The sequence below is a fragment of the Pseudophryne corroboree genome, chromosome 1 (assembly GCF_028390025.1).
Source record: "Pseudophryne corroboree isolate aPseCor3 chromosome 1, aPseCor3.hap2, whole genome shotgun sequence".
Classification (NCBI taxonomy): Eukaryota; Metazoa; Chordata; class Amphibia; order Anura; family Myobatrachidae; genus Pseudophryne; species Pseudophryne corroboree.
The window spans coordinates 140,889,522-140,905,500 of NC_086444.1; the positions used below are offsets into that span (position 1 = coordinate 140,889,522).

At 49.2% G+C, this 15,979-nt stretch overlaps 1 protein-coding gene across 2 annotated transcripts in view; it reads right to left on the reverse strand.

Annotated features, from left to right (window-relative positions):
* KGD4 (alpha-ketoglutarate dehydrogenase subunit 4) overlaps window positions 1-6,052 on the reverse strand; it is a 79,059-nt gene extending 73,007 nt beyond the window's left edge. Inside the window, exon 1 of one of the 2 annotated variants that reach the window (XM_063963335.1) lies at window positions 5,949-6,052. In XM_063963335.1, coding sequence (XP_063819405.1) covers window positions 5,949-6,050 — 102 coding nt within the window. In that variant the 5' untranslated portion in view covers window positions 6,051-6,052. Of the gene's footprint in view, window positions 1-5,591; window positions 5,921-5,948 lie in introns of those variants that run through there. The other variant, XM_063963340.1, reaches the window with a different exon arrangement.
* Window positions 6,053-15,979: the final 9,927 nt, after the last annotated feature.

The following is a 15,979-nucleotide window of genomic DNA, read 5'->3' on the forward strand; positions in this document are numbered from 1 at the left end:
AGTCCTTCTTGGCCAATCCGGAGCCACTAGTATCGTTCTTACTCCTCTTTTCCTTATAATTCTCAATACCTTTGGTATGAGAGGCAGAGGAGGAAACACATACACCAACTGGTACACCCAAGGCGTTACCAGCGCGTCCACAGCTATTGCCTGCGGGTCTCTTGACCTGGCGCAATACCTGTCCAGTTTTTTGTTGAGGCGAGACGCCATCATGTCCACCATTGGTCTTTCCCAACGGGTTACAAGCATGTGGAAAACTTCTGGATGAAGTCCCCACTCTCCCGGGTGAAGGTCGTGTCTGCTGAGGAAGTCTGCTTCCCAGTTGTCCACTCCCGGGATGAACACTGCTGACAGTGCCATCACATGATTCTCCGCCCAGCGAAGAATCCTCGCAGCTTCTGCCATTGCACTCCTGCTTCTTGTACCGCCCTGTCTGTTTACATGGGCGACTGCCGTGATGTTGTCCGACTGGATCAACACCGGTTTTCCTAGAAGCAGAGGTTCTGCCTGACTTAGAGCATTGTAGATTGCTCTTAGTTCCAGAATGTTTATGTGAAGAGACATCTCCAGGCTCGACCACACGCCCTGGAAGTTCCTTCCTTGTGTGACTGCTCCCCAGCCTCTCAGGCTGGCGTCCGTGGTCACCAGGATCCAATCCTGTATGCCGAATCTGCGGCCCTCCAATAGATGAGCGCTCTGCAACCACCACAGAAGAGATACCCTTGTCCTTGGAGACAGGGTTATCCGCCGGTGCATCTGAAGATGCGACCCTGACCATTTGTCGAGCAGATCCCTCTGGAAAATTCTTGCGTGGAATCTGCCGAATGGAATTGCTTCGTAAGAAGCCACCATTTTTTCCAGGACTCTTGTGCATTGATGTACAGACACCTTTCCTGGCTTTAGGAGGTTCCTGACAAGTTCGGATAACTCCTTGGCTTTTTCCTCCGGGAGAAATACCTTTTTCTGAACCGTGTCCAGAATCATCCCTAGGAACAGCAGACGTGTTGTCGGAATTAACTGGGATTTTGGAATATTCAAAATCCACCCGTGCTGTTTTAGCACTTCTTGAGACAGTGCTACTCCCATCTCTAGCTGTTCTCTTGACCTTGCCCTTATCAGGAGATCGTCCAAGGTTGGGATAATTAACACGCCTTTTCTTCGAAGAAGAATCATCATCTCGGCCATTACTTTGGTAAAGACCCGAGGTGCCGTGGACAATCCAAACGGCAGCGTCTGAAACTGATAGTGACAGTTTTGTACGACGAACCTGAGGTACCCCTGGTGTGAGGGGTAAATTGGGACGTGGAGATACGCATCCTTGATGTCCAAGGATACCATAAAGTCCCCTTCTTCCAGGTTCGCTATCACCGCTCTGAGTGACTCCATCTTGAACTTGAACTTTTTTATGTACAGGTTCAGGGATTTCAGATTTAGAATAGGTCTTACCGAGCCGTCCGGCTTCGGTACCACAAATAGAGTGGAATAATACCCCTTTCCCTGTTGTAAAAGGGGTACTTTGACTATCACCTGCTGAGAGTACAGCTTGTGAATGGCTTCCAAGACCGTCACCCTGTCGGAGGGGGACGTTGGTAAAGCAGACTTCAGGAAACGGCGAGGTGGAGACGTCTCTAGTTCTAACCTGTACCCCTGAGATATTATCTGCAGGATCCAGGGATCTACCTGCGAGTGAGCCCACTGCGCGCTGAAATTCTTGAGACGACCCCCCACCGCCCCCGAGTCCGCTTGAGAAGCCCCAGCGTCATGCTGAAGCTTTTGTAGAAGCGGGGGAGGGCTTCTGTTCCTGGGAAGGAGCTGCCTGTTGCTGTCTCTTCCCCTTTCCTCTGCCTCGTGGCAGATATGAATATCCCTTTGCTCTCTTGTTTTTAAAGGAACGAAAGGGCTGCGGTTGAAAAGTCGGTGTCTTTTTCTGTTGGGGAGTGACTTGAGGTAAAAAGGTGGATTTCCCGGCCGTAGCCGTGGCCACCAAATCCGATATACCGACTCCAAATAACTCCTCCCCTTTATACGGCAAAACTTCCATATGCCGTTTTGAGTCCGCATCGCCTGACCACTGTCGCGTCCATAAACTTCTTCTGGCCGAAATGGACATAGCACTTACCCGTGATGCCAGCGTGCAGATATCCCTCTGTGCATCACGCATATAAAGAAATGCATCCTTTATTTGCTCCAAAGACAGTAAAACATTGTCCCTATCCAGGGTATCAATATTTTCAATCAGGGACTCTGACCAAGCTACTCCAGCACTGCACATCCAGGCTGTCGCTATAGCTGGTCGTAGTATAACACCTGTATGTGTGTATATACTTTTTTGGATATTTTCCATCCTCCTATCTGCTGGATCTTTAAGTGCGGCCGTCTCAGGAGAGGGTAACGCCACTTGTTTTGATAAGCGTGTGAGCGCCTTGTCCACCCTAGGAGGTGTTTCCCAGCGCGCCCTAACCTCTGGCGGGAAAGGGTATAAAGCCAATAACTTCTTTGAAATTAGCATTTTTTTATCGGGGGCAACCCACGCTTCATCACACACCTCATTTAATTCTTCTGATTCAGGAAAAACTATAGGTAGTTTTTTCACACCCCACATAATACCCTGTTTAGTGGTACCTGTAGTATCAGCTATATGTAACGCCTCCTTCATTGCCAAAATCATATAACGTGTGGCCCTACTGGAAAATACGGTTGATTCGTCACCGTCACCACTGGAATCAGTGCCTGTGTCTGGGTCTGTGTCGACCGACTGAGGCAAAGGGCGTTTTACAGCCCCTGACGGTGTTTGAGGCGCCTGGACAGGCACTAATTGATTGTCCGGCCGTCTCATGTCGTCAAACGACTGCTTTAGCGTGTTGACACTATCCCGTAATTCCATAAATAAAGGCATCCATTCTGGTGTCGACCCCCTAGGAGGTGACATCCCCATATTTGGCAATTGCTCCGCCTCCACACCAATATCGTCCTCATACATGTCGACACACGCGTACCGACACACAGCAGACACACAGGGAATGCTCTAAACGAAGACAGGACCCCACTAGCCCTTTGGGGAGACAGAGGGAGAGTCTGCCAGCACACACCAAAAGCGCTATATATGACAGGGATAGCCTTATAATAAGTGCTCCCTATATAGCTGCTTTAAATATATATAATGCCACAATTTTGCCCCCCCTCTCTTGTTTTACCCTGTTTCTGTAGTGCAGTGCAGGGGAGAGACTGGGAGCCTTCCTGACCAGCGGAGCTGTGAGAGGAAAATGGCGCCGTGTGCTGAGGAGATAGGCCCCGCCCCTTTTTCGGCGGGCTCGTCTCCCGCTCTTCAATGGATTCAGGCAGGGGTTAAATATCTCCATATAGCCCCCGGAGGCTATATGTGAGGTATTTTATGCCTAAAAAAGGTTTCTCATTGCTGCCCAGGGCGCCCCCCCCCAGCGCCCTGCACCCTCAGTGACTGCCGTGTGAAGTGTGCTGGGAGCAATGGCGCACAGCTGCAGTGCTGTGCACTACCTTAAGAAGACTGAGGAGTCTTCTGCCGCCGATTCTGGACCATCTTCTGTCTTCAGCATCTGCAAGGGGGCCGGCGGCGCGGCTCCGGTGACCCATCCAGGCTGAACCTGTGATCGTCCCTCTGGAGCTTGATGTCCAGTAGCCAAGAAGCCAATCCATCCTGCACGCAGGTGAGTTGACTCCTTCTCCCCTAAGTCCCTCGCTGCAGTGATCCTTTTGCCAGCAGGAATCACTGTAAAATAAAAAACCTAGCTAAACTTTTTCTAAGCAGCTCTTTAGGAGAGCCACCTAGATTGCACCCTTCTCGGCCGGGCACAAAAACCTAACTGAGGCTTGGAGGAGGGTCATAGGGGGAGGAGCCAGTACACACCACATGGTTAAAAGCTTTACTTTTTGTGCCCTGTCTCCTGCGGAGCCGCTATTCCCCATGGTCCTTTCAGGAACCCCAGCATCCACTAGGACGATAGAGAAATTAGGATTTAGAACAGAATTCCCAACCACAGTCCTGATGGTACACTAACGGTCCAAGTTTTAATGATCTCCATGCTTGAGCACAGATGGTTAAATCAAAATAACTGAGGTACTAATTAAGACACCTGTTCTCAAGTATGGCTATACTTAAAACCTGGACTATAAGTGTGGGGCCACACATAGGGGCCAATCGGGACCCACTTGGCCGCAAGGAGACTGCACACGCACGCCCATGCAGGCGCCCACACATGTGCGGCAGTCCCGCCGACGCCAGCTCCAACGTTGGATGACAGTGCGGCCGTGTGAACACATACATTGAAATGTATGTGTTCTCATTGAAATCCTGTGTTCCATTGAAATCCCGTGTGTCACTGGCCGGATCCTGTTCTGCGGGATCCGGCAGAACAGGATCCGTATACACACAGAACACCCCTCCCGGCCAAGCCGCTTGGCCGCAATGTGTGGCCCCAGCCTAAGTGTGTCTTGAGGACCATGGTTGGGAACTCCTACTACAGTACACCTGTATCTTCAACTCAGTCAACGACCTACATCTGACAGATCAGGTTCAACTGCTGTTAAGCAAATGTGTGTATTCTTATTAGCACTATCTGAGAAAGGTGTTTACAGTAAGGCAGTCACAGCCAACTGGCCTTCACCTGCAGCCCCTAGAACCTTCCTGCTTTATTATCATATTTTACATAGACTGACACTTTAAAAGATGTCTCTGATTAAATGTATTCATTTTTTTAAAGTTACTGCTGTGTGGCTTTTTTTTTTTTTTTTTTAAGGCTTGAGGACCAATCATGGCTCCCCATAAGTGCCTCAGTTTGCCTCTCGGTAATCTCAAGTTACTGCCTGGCAGTGCCCAGAGCATTTGATCAACGACTAAAGTATTTCAAGCAATAACTAAAAATGAAATGTGGTACCGGAATGAACAGCTGTGGCGACCGTCCATTTGCTCTGGCCAACAGTGGCCCTACAGATCACAAAGGTTTAGCATGATACAGTATATAGTGACCCTGACTGTGATCTGACAGATATGACAGAACTGTATTAAGCTTTCTCACTAATGATTGACCCATGCTAATTATTTCACATTACAGGAGTCCTAGGAACGTGACAGTACAGTGAGCAGGTTACATACATCTCCAGGACAGACCAGGCTTCATGGGGCCATGATGTCAGGGGTATGCGCTGCGACCTTCATAGAGCAACTATAGTGACCATATTATCCCTTTTACCTGGGACGCTCATGGATTACACAGGTTCTGTGGCTGAATAAAACCAGCTGAAATGTAGGCTTGAAGTCAGCCAGCCACAGAACCTGTGTAATCCATGAGCGTCCCAGGAAAAAGGGATAATATGGTCACTCTAGTAAATAACATCTCAAAGCCTGGTCTGGCTCACCTACATCATTCTCTATTCTTGCAATGAAAGGATTTCCAGTTTGACCTCATGTCTCCTCCACCAGAGGCCATGATTACACATGGAACACGTTTGTTTTTTAAGGATGCAATATAAAATAAATAAAAGCAACCCAAACGTATTTAAGAGACAGCACCGATCCACTGGCTGCAGAACAAAACAGGACCGAGTATCACACGTACCACAGTGCAATCGTGCAGGATCATAGGATCTGATCGAATTGCATCGCATGCCCTTCACTGGTTACACGATCTGTGCGATGCAATGCAATCCCGATTTTACAACCGGGCTGTACAATCGGATAAGCAGCAGTGGTCACTACATAGGAAGTATGCTGGGACTTCTAGTTAGACAGACACCTTAGAGTCCCAGGGTGGTTAATTCTGTGCAGGTCACCCCCAGGTCTCCTCTGCTGCCAGAGCAGCCGGCCCTGACACTGAAGCAATACGCCGTCCGGCTGGGCCGTGATGTGCACATTGCCCTACCCTCCGGGCACTGGGGGTATGAGGCCCGGGGGGGCTCTCGTTTCTCAACCTTACCTGTACGACCCTGCTGGCCGCTGCCATCTTACTTCCCATGATGGCGACCCCCAGTGGCACTTCCGCATCCGGGTAACAGCGAGGCGACCATGTGACTTTCATCCTTCTTCAAGTTAGCCTTCTACTTTGGAATAACCTTGCACCTGGCTCGTGGGGACCCAGACAGCTGATGGTGCTGTGCCACTGCTGTCTATGGGTACATACTTTTTTTTCTTTTTAATTATCATGTAAATATATATATTACACGCACAGACACAAACTAGTACACATATATATATATATATATATATACACACACATGTATGACCGGCACTCCAACAGCACAGCATAAATACCTGGGTGCCCTCCCGTGGCACTATAGAGCCCAGCAGACAGCACAAGTTGGTGGGCGGCACTCCAAGGATTTGTAAAAAGATTACACAGCTTCACAAGCTTATTCAATCAACGTTTCAGACGCTTTTATTTGCGCCTTTCGTCAGGATACAAACAATGTACAAACCACATCCCTTTATACTACCAGAGCGTGAGAAATCCCTCTTGCCGCTCCCGCGTTTCCGGCACCAGCGCAATGACGTCATATGCCGGTCTCCGTCCCGATGGTAACCATAGGAACCGTGGGCGGGACTGTATCCACAGCAACCAGGGTAACAAACCCCCGGACCAACTGGCCCCACAGGTTTGCGCTAGCTAAGGAATCATGGAGAACCAAGAGGTGATTTAGATAGAAAGACACCGCTAGATGCACATGCATAACTCCTATCTCCGCCACAATGCGCCTGCGCGACCGCACACACGGCCCATGCGACTCAAGGAGTAAGTCCCTATTACTAAGTGCTACCTCCACCTCCAGCCACCTAGTACAGAAACCAAAGAGTGAGAGCATAAATTAATCCAAAACTGTCCAACCCCTGTGGGGGTACCGTCATCATGACCCAGGCCCATATATCAACCTAACAAAGGTTCCCAACCCCACAACAAAGGGGAGGGGATAATTGCACATACCGGCCCTGATGATAACCCCCCACAAGAGATGGAAATACATTTTACAAAAGGTAATAATTTCCTTACAACCCTCATAACACCCATATAGAGCGTGGAAAAGCAAACGACACATAAAGAGAAAAAGGACAGGAAAAAACATGTCAAGGATAAACAAGCGAAGGCCCGCTCAAAGAAAACAAAGGAGGGAAAGGTTCTCGTTGAGGCCAGAAGGTGCAACCGTATTGAATTCAAAAATCCATCGTGCCTCCAATTGCAACAACTTCCTGTTGCGATCTCCTCCTCTTGTCATTGATGGAACATGGTCGATCAATTTGTAACGCAAGGCCGCCATTGTATATCTTGCTTCCTTGAAATGCCTGGCCACAGGCTGGTCGATCTCTTTGCCTTCCAAGGCCTGTCTTATAGCTGATCTGTGTTGCGCCGCCCTTTCCCTGAACGTACATGTGGTCTTGCCAATGTAGGCAAGGCCACAGGGACACTTGATGATATAAATTACAAATTTAGATGTACAAGTAAGAACATGTTTGATCGCTGTCTTCTTCCCCGAATGCGGGTGTAACACCACTGATCCGGTTTCAAGGTATCTGCAGGTCGTGCAACCAGTGCATTTGTATGATCCCGGTGCCTTCGTAAGGAAGTGTGATCTCAATTCCCTTTTCAGGGCAGTGGTGTCATTGTGTACCAGCCAATCCTTAAGGTTACGTCCCCTCCGATGGCAGTTCAACACCTTGTATTGGTTCAAGGCTGGCAACGACTTATCCGTCTTGATAATTGGCCACAGCTTCTTCGCTTTGTTCCTTACTATAGTACTGGCCGTACTGTAAGTGGTTACTAATGGAATCACCTTCTTTGACGTTTTCTCTTTCCTGCAAAGGAAACTGCCATCGGAGGGGACGTAACCTTAAGGATTGGCTGGTACACAATGACACCACTGCCCTGAAAAGGGAATTGAGATCACACTTCCTTACGAAGGCACCGGGATCATACAAATGCACTGGTTGCACGACCTGCAGATACCTTGAAATCGGATCAGTGGTGTTACACCCGCATTCGGGGAAGAAGACAGCGATCAAACATGTTCTTACTTGTACATCTAAATTTGTAATTTATATCATCAAGTGTCCCTGTGGCCTTGCCTACATTGGCAAGACCACATGTACGTTCAGGGAAAGGGCTGCGCAACACAGATCAGCTATAAGACAGGCCTTGGAAGGCAAAGAGATCGACCAGCCTGTGGCCAGGCATTTCAAGGAAGCAAGACATACAATGGCGGCCTTGGGTTACAAATTGATCGACCATGTTCCATTAATGACAAGAGGAGGAGATCGCAACAGGAAGTTGTTGCAATTGGAGGCACGATGGATTTTTGAATTCAATACGGTTGCACCTTCTGGCCTCAACGAGAACCTTTGTTTTCTTTGAGCGGGCCTTCGCTTGTTTATCCTTGACATGTTTTTTCCTGTCCTTTTTCTCTTTATGTGTCGTTTGCCTTTCCAAGCTCTATATGGGTGTTATGAGGGTTGTAAGAAAATTATTACCTTTTGTAAAATTTATTTCCATCTCTTGTGGGGGGTTATCATCAGGGCCGGTATGTGCAATTATCCCCTCCCCTTTGTTGTGGGGTTGGGAACCTTTGTTAGGTTGATATATGGGCCTGGGTCATGATGACGGTACCCCCACAGGGGTTGGACAGTTTTGGATTAATTTATGCTCTCACTCTTTGGTTTCTGTACTAGGTGGCTGGAGGTGGAGGTAGCACTTAGTAATAGGGACTTATTCCTTGAGTCGCATGGGCCGTGTGTGCGGTCGCGCAGGCTCATTGTGGCGGAGATAGGAGTTATGCATGTGCATCTAGCGGTGTCTTTCTATCTAAATCACCTCTTGGTTCTCCATGATTCGTTAGCTAGCGCAAACCTGTGGGGCCAGTTGGTCCGGGGGTTTGTTACCCTGGTTGCTGTGGATACAGTCCCGCCCACGGTTCCTATGGTTACCATCGGGACGGAGACGGGCGTATGACGTCATTGCGCTGGTGCCGGAAACGCGGGAGCGGCAAGAGGGATTTCTCACGCTCTGGTAGTATAAAGGGATGTGGTTTGTACATTGTTTGTATCCTGACGAAAGGCGCAAATAAAAGCGTCTGAAACGTTGATTGAATAAGCTTGTGAAGCTGTGTAATCTTTTTACAAACCCTTGGAGTGCCGCCCACCAACTTGTGCTATATATATATACACACACACACACACACACACACACACACACACACTACATATTAAAATATATATATATATATATATATATACACACATACACATACCGCCCAACTGTCCCGATTTTTGTGGAACAGTCCCACCAGTGTCTCGAGGTGGTGGTGGTGGGCAGTTGGGAGGTCTTTCACTCAGCAGTGAATAGACTCTTCACAGGAGACAAGAGGGACTGGGGAGCATGCCTGCAGCTAACAGAGCGCTGGCTATGCCCCACTGTGACGATAATAGGAGGCGGTCGTGGATTTACCGCAAACGCCCGCCCCCTTTTCAGGCATGCGCGGTTTGGCTGCGCAGAACTGTCCCACGGCTCAAGAATGTAAAGTTGGGAGGCAATGTATATACCCTATATAGAGGGGCGTAGCAAGGATGGAGCGAATGGAGCTCGAGCTCCAGGCTCCGTCAGGGACAGAAGGCGCCTGCTCTCTATAACAGAGCTGGGAGCAGAGACTCGGGTAGGGGGAGATGACTGGAAGAGAGGGAAGTGGTGGCCACCACACTGCCTGCTTCTTCCCTGTCACTGATTGATGTGCAGAGAGTCAGGTGCAGTGCGTAGTTAGGGAAGAGGGGAGGTTTGTCAGAAGAACCTTCGTGGCTGTCAGGAATCTGCATTCAGTGTTCTGGAACATGCAGACAGTGTGGTGGCCACCCCTTCCCTTTCCTCCTACTCATGGAGGCTCAGCCTGTCAATCACATAGAAACTCCACCCCTCCAGGCTAGAACGAGGAACTGCTTCCCTCTTCTTGATGTGTTAGTTCTAAAACTAAGTTGGGGGAAGGAACCTCTGATGTCGGCCAAGCCCGAACAGGGTACCCGAAATGTACGCTCGCCACCGGGTTACTAAAGGGAGTAGTTTATGACGTGGATAGTAAAATAACTATCCCGCTGACCTAGCTCCTCCCCCTGACATCAGAGGTCCTTTTTCCAACTTGATTCTAGCATCTACCCTCTATGGTGAGAATTGATGTGTATATTATTATTATCCTTTATTTATATGGCTCCACAAGGGTTCCGCAGCGCCCAATTACAGAGTACATATGCACATAATCAAAACAGGAAAACAGTGACATACAGTTGAAGACAATATAGGACAAGTACAGGGTAACTAAGCATAACTACACCAGTAAATGACAGAGATAAGTTCCAGGTGGCCAAAAAAAAATAAGATTTTACTCACCGGTAAATCTATTTCTCGTAGTCCGTAGTGGATGCTGGGAACTCCGAAAGGACCATGGGGAATAGCGGCTCCGCAGGAGACTGGGCACAACTAAAGAAAGCTTTAGGTCACCTGGTGTGCACTGGCTCCTCCCACCATGACCCTCCTCCAAGCCTCAGTTAGGACACTGTGCCCGGACGAGCTGACATAATAAGGAAGGATTTTGAATCCCGGGTAAGACTCATACCAGCCACACCAATCACACCGTATAACTCGTGATACTATACCCAGTTAACAGTATGAAATACAACTGAGCCTCTCAACAGATGGCTCAACAATAACCCTTTAGTTAACAATAACTATGTACAAATATTGCAGACAATCCGCACTTGGGATGGGCGCCCAGCATCCACTACGGACTACGAGAAATAGATTTACCGGTGAGTAAAATCTTATTTTCTCTGACGTCCTAGTGGATGCTGGGAACTCCGAAAGGACCATGGGGATTATACCAAAGCTCCCAACCGGGCGGGAGAGTGCGGATGACTCTGCAGCACCGAATGAGAGAACTCCAGGTCCTCCTCAGCCAGGGTATCAATTTTGTAGAATTTTGCAAACGTGTTTGCCCCTGACCAAGTTGCAGCTCGGCAAAGTTGTAAAGCCGAGACCCCTCGGGCAGCTGCCCAAGATGAGCCCACCTTCCTTGTGGAATGGGCTTTTACAGATTTTGGCTGCGGTAGTCCAGCCGCAGAATGCGCCAGCTGAATTGTGCTACAAATCCAGCGAGCAATAGTCTGCTTAGAAGCAGGAGCACCCAGTTTGTTGGGTGCATACAGGATAAACAGCGAGTCAGTTCTCCTGACTCTAGCCGTCCTGGAAACATAATATTTCAAGGCCCTGACTACGTCCAGTAACTTGGAATCCTCCAAGTCCCTAGTAGCCGCAGGCACTACAATAGGTTGGTTCAAGTGAAAAGCTGATACCACCTTAGGGAAAACTGGGGACGAGTCCTCAATTCTGCCCTATCCATATGGAAAATCAGATAAGGACTTTTATATGACAAAGCCGCCAATTCTGATACACGCCTGGCCGAAGCCAAGGCCAATAACATGACCACTTTCCGCGTGAGATATTTTAGATCCACGGTTTTTAGTGGCTCGCACCAATGTGATTTTAAGAAAACTCAACACCACGTTGAGAACCCAAGGTGCCACTGGAGGCACAACCGGGGGCTGAATATGCAGCACTCCTTTTACAATGTCTGAACTTCAGGTACTGAAGCTAGTTCTTTCTGGAAGAAAATCGACAGAGCCGAGATCTGTATCTTAATGGAGCCTAATTTTAGGCCCATAGACACTCCTGCTTGTAGGAAATGCAGAAATCGACCTAGTTGAAATTCCTCTGTTGGGGCCTTTTTTGGCCTCACACCAAGCAACATATTTCCGCCATATGCGGTGATAATGTTTTGCAGTTACATCTTTCCTGGCTTGAATCAGCGTAGGAATGACTTCCTCCGGAATGCCCTTTTCCTTTAGGATCCGGCGTTCAACCGCCATGCCGTCAAAACGTAGGCGCGGTAAGTCTTGGAACAGACAGGGCCCCTGCTGCCGCAGGTCCTGTCTGAGCGGCAGAGGCCATGGGTCCTCTGATATAATTTCTTGAAGTTCTGGGTACCAAGCTCTTCTTGGCCAATTCGGAACCACGAGTATCGTTCTTACTCCTCGCCTTCCTATTATTCTCAGTACCTTTGGTATGAGAGGCAGAGGGGGGAACACATAAACCGACTGGTACACCCACGGTGTTACCAGAGCGTCCACAGCTATCGCCTGAGGGTCCCTTGACCTGGCGCAATATCTTTTATAGCTTTTTGTTGAGGCGGGACGCCATCATGTCCACCTGTGGCCTTTCCCAATGGTGTACAATCCTTTGGAAGACTTCTGGATGAAGTCCCCACTCTCCCGGGTGGAGGTCGTGTCTGCTGAGAAGATCTGCTTCCCAGTCGTCCCCTCCGGGAATGAACACTGCTGACAGTGCTAACACATGATTTTCCGCCCATCGGAGAATCCTTGTGGCTTCTGCCATCGCCATCCTGCTTCTTGTGCCGCCCTGTTGGTTTACATGGGCGACTGCCGTGATGTTGTCTGATTGGATCAGTACCGGCTGGTTTTGAAGCAGAGGCCTTGCCTGACTCAGGGCATTGTAAATGGCCCTCAGTTCCAGAATATTTATGTGTAGGGAAGTCACCTGACTTGACCAAAGTCCCTGGAAGTTTCTTCCCTGTGTGACTGCCCCCTAGCCTCAAAGGCTGGCATCCATGGTCACTAGGACCTAGTCCTGTATGCCGAACCTGCGGCCCTCTTGAAGATGGGCACTCTGCAGCCACCACAGTAGAGATACCCTGGTCCTTGAAGACAGGGTTATCAGCCGATGCATCTGAAGATGTGATCCGGACCACTTGTCCAACAGGTCCCACTGAAAAGTTCTTGCATGGAACCTGCCGAATGGGATTGCTTCGTAGGAAGCTACCATTTTTCCCAGGACTCGCGTGCAATGATGCACCGATACCTGTTTTGGCTTCAGGAGGTCTCTGACTAGAGATGACAGCTCCTTGGCTTTCTCCTCCGGGAGAAACACTTATTTCTGGTCTGTGTCCAGAACCATCCCCAGGAACAGTAGACGTGTCGTAGGAACCAGCTGTGACTTTGGACTGTTTAGAATCCAACCGTGCTGTTGTAGCACTTTCCAAAATAGTGCTACCCCGACTAGCAACTGCTCCTTGGACCTCGCCCTTATAAGGAGATTGTCCAAGTACGGGATAATTAAAACTCCCTTTTTTCGAAGGAGTATCATCATTTCGGCCATTACCTTGGTAAACACCCTCGGTGCCATGTACAGTCCAAACGGCAGTGTCTGGACTTGGTAATGGTAATCCTGTACCACAAATCTGAGGTACTCCTGGCGAGGATGGTAAATGGGGACATGCAGGTAAACATCCTTGATGTCCCGGGATCCCATGTAATCCCCCTCGTCCAGGCTTGCAATAACCGCCCTGAGCGATTCCATCTTGAACTTAAATTTTTTTATATATATGTGTTCAAGGATTTTAAATATAAAATGGGTCACACCGAACCATGCGGTTTCGGTACCCCAAACCGTGTGGAATAGTAACCCCGTCCTTGTTGAAGTAGGGGCACCTTGAGTATTACCTGCTGGGAATACAGCTTATTAATTGCCTCTAGCGCAGCCTCCCTGCCTGAGGGAGTTGTCGGCAAGGCATATTTGAGGAAAACGGCGGGGGGGAGACATCTCGAATTCCAGCTTGTACCCCTGAAATACTACTTGAATGAAACAGGGATCCACCTGTGAGCGAGCCCACTGATCGCTGAAATTTTTGAGACGGCCCCTCACCATACCTGGCTACACCTGTGGAGCCCCCGCGTCATGCTGTGGACTCAGAGGAAGCGAGAGAAGAATTTTGATTCTGGGAACAGGCTGACTGGTGCAGCTTTTTCCCTCTTCCCATGTCTCTGTACAGAAAGGAAGCGCCTTTGACCCGCTTGCTTTTCTGAAGCCGAAAGGACTGTACCTGATAATACAGTGCTTTCTTAGTCTGTGAGGAAACCTGAGGTAAAAATATTTCTTCCCAGCTGTTGCTGTGGATACGAGGTCCCAGAGACCATCCCCAAATAATTCCTCACCCTTATAAGGCAGAATCTCTATGCGCCTTTTAAAGTCAGCATCACCTGTCCAGTGACAGGTCTCTAATACCCTCCTGACAGAATGGACATTACATTCATTTTGGATGCCAGCCGGCAAAATATCCCTCTCTGTGCATCCCTCATATATAAGACGACGTCTTTAATATGTTCTCATGTTTGACAGGGTCACCGACCACGCTGCAGCAGCACGATCTGCAGGTCTCAGTCTAGTACCTGAGTGTGTAAATACAGACTTCAGGATAACCTCCTGCTTTTTATCAACAGGTACCTTCAAAGTGGCCGTTCCTAAAACGGCAGTGCCACCTTTTTTGACAACCGTGTGAGCGCCTTATCCACCCTAGGGGATATCTCCCAGCGTAACTTATCCTCTGGCGGGAAAGGGTACGCCATCAGTAACTTTTTAGAAATTACCAGTTTCTTATCGGGGGGAACCCACGCTTTTCACACACTTCATTCATTCATCTGATGGGGGAACAAAACACTGCCTGCTTTTTCTCCCCAACATAAAAACCCATTTTTAGAAGGTTAATGTCAGAAATGTGTAACACATTTTTTATTGCCGGGATCAAGTCACGGATGTTCCTAGTGGATTGTGTATATGTCTCAACCTTGTCGACACTGGAGTCAGACTCCGTGTCGACATCTGTGTCTGCCATCTGAGTGAGCGGGCGTTTTTGAGCCCCTGATGGCCTTTGAGACGCCTGGGCAGGCGCGGACGGAGAAGCCGGCTGTCCCACAGCTGTTACGTCATCCACCCTTTTATGTAAGGAGTTGACACTGTCGGTTAATACCTTTCACCTAACCATCTACTCTGGTGTCGGCCCCACAGGGGGCGACATCACATTTATCGGCATCTGCTCCGTCACCATATAAGCCTCCTCATTAAACATGTCGACACAGCCGTACCGACACACCGCACACACACAGGGAATGCTCTGACTGAGGACAGGACCCCACAAAGCCCTTTGGGGAGACAGAGAGAGAGTATGCCAGCACACACCAGAGCGCTATATAATGTGGGGATTAACACTATAACTGAGTGAAATTTCCCCAATAGCTGCTTGTATATATAATATTGCGCCTAAATTTAGTGCCCCCCCTCTCTTTTTAACCCTTTGAGCCTGAAAACTACAGGGGAGAGCCTGGGGAGCTTTCTTCCAGCTGCACTGTGAAGAGAAAATGGCGCCAGTGTGTCTGAGGGAGATAGCTCCGCCCCTTTTTCGCGGACTTTTCTCCCGCTTTTTTCTGGATTCTGGCAGGGGTATTTACCACATATATAGCCTCTGGGGCTATATATTGTCGTATTTTTGCCAGCCAAGGTGTTTTTATTGCTGCTCAGGGCGCCCCCCCCAAGCGCCCTGCACCCTCAGTGACCGGAGTGTGAAGTGTGTATGAGGAGCAATGGCGCACAGCTGCAGTGCTGTGCGCTACCTTGGTGAAGACTGATGTCTTCTGCCGCCGATTTTCCGGACCTCTTCTTGCTTCTGGCTCTGTAAGGGGGACGGCGGCGCGGCTCCGGGACCGAACACCAAGGCTGGGCCTGCGGTCGATCCCTCTGGAGCTAATGGTGTCCAGTAGCCTAAGAAGCCCAAGCTGGCTGTAAGCAGGCAGGTTCGCTTCTTCTCCCCTTAGTCCCTCGCTGCAGTGAGCCTGTTGCCAGCAGGTCTCACTGAAAATAAAAAACCTAATTCTATACTTTCTTTCTAGAAGCTCAGGAGAGCCCCTAGTGTGCATCCAACCTCGGCCGGGCACAAAATCTAACTGAGGCTTGGAGGAGGGTCATGGTGGGAGGAGCCAGTGCACACCAGGTGACCTAAAGCTTTCTTTAGTTGTGCCCAGTCTCCTGCGGAGCCGCTATTCCCCATGGTCCTTTCGGAGTTCCCAGCATCCACT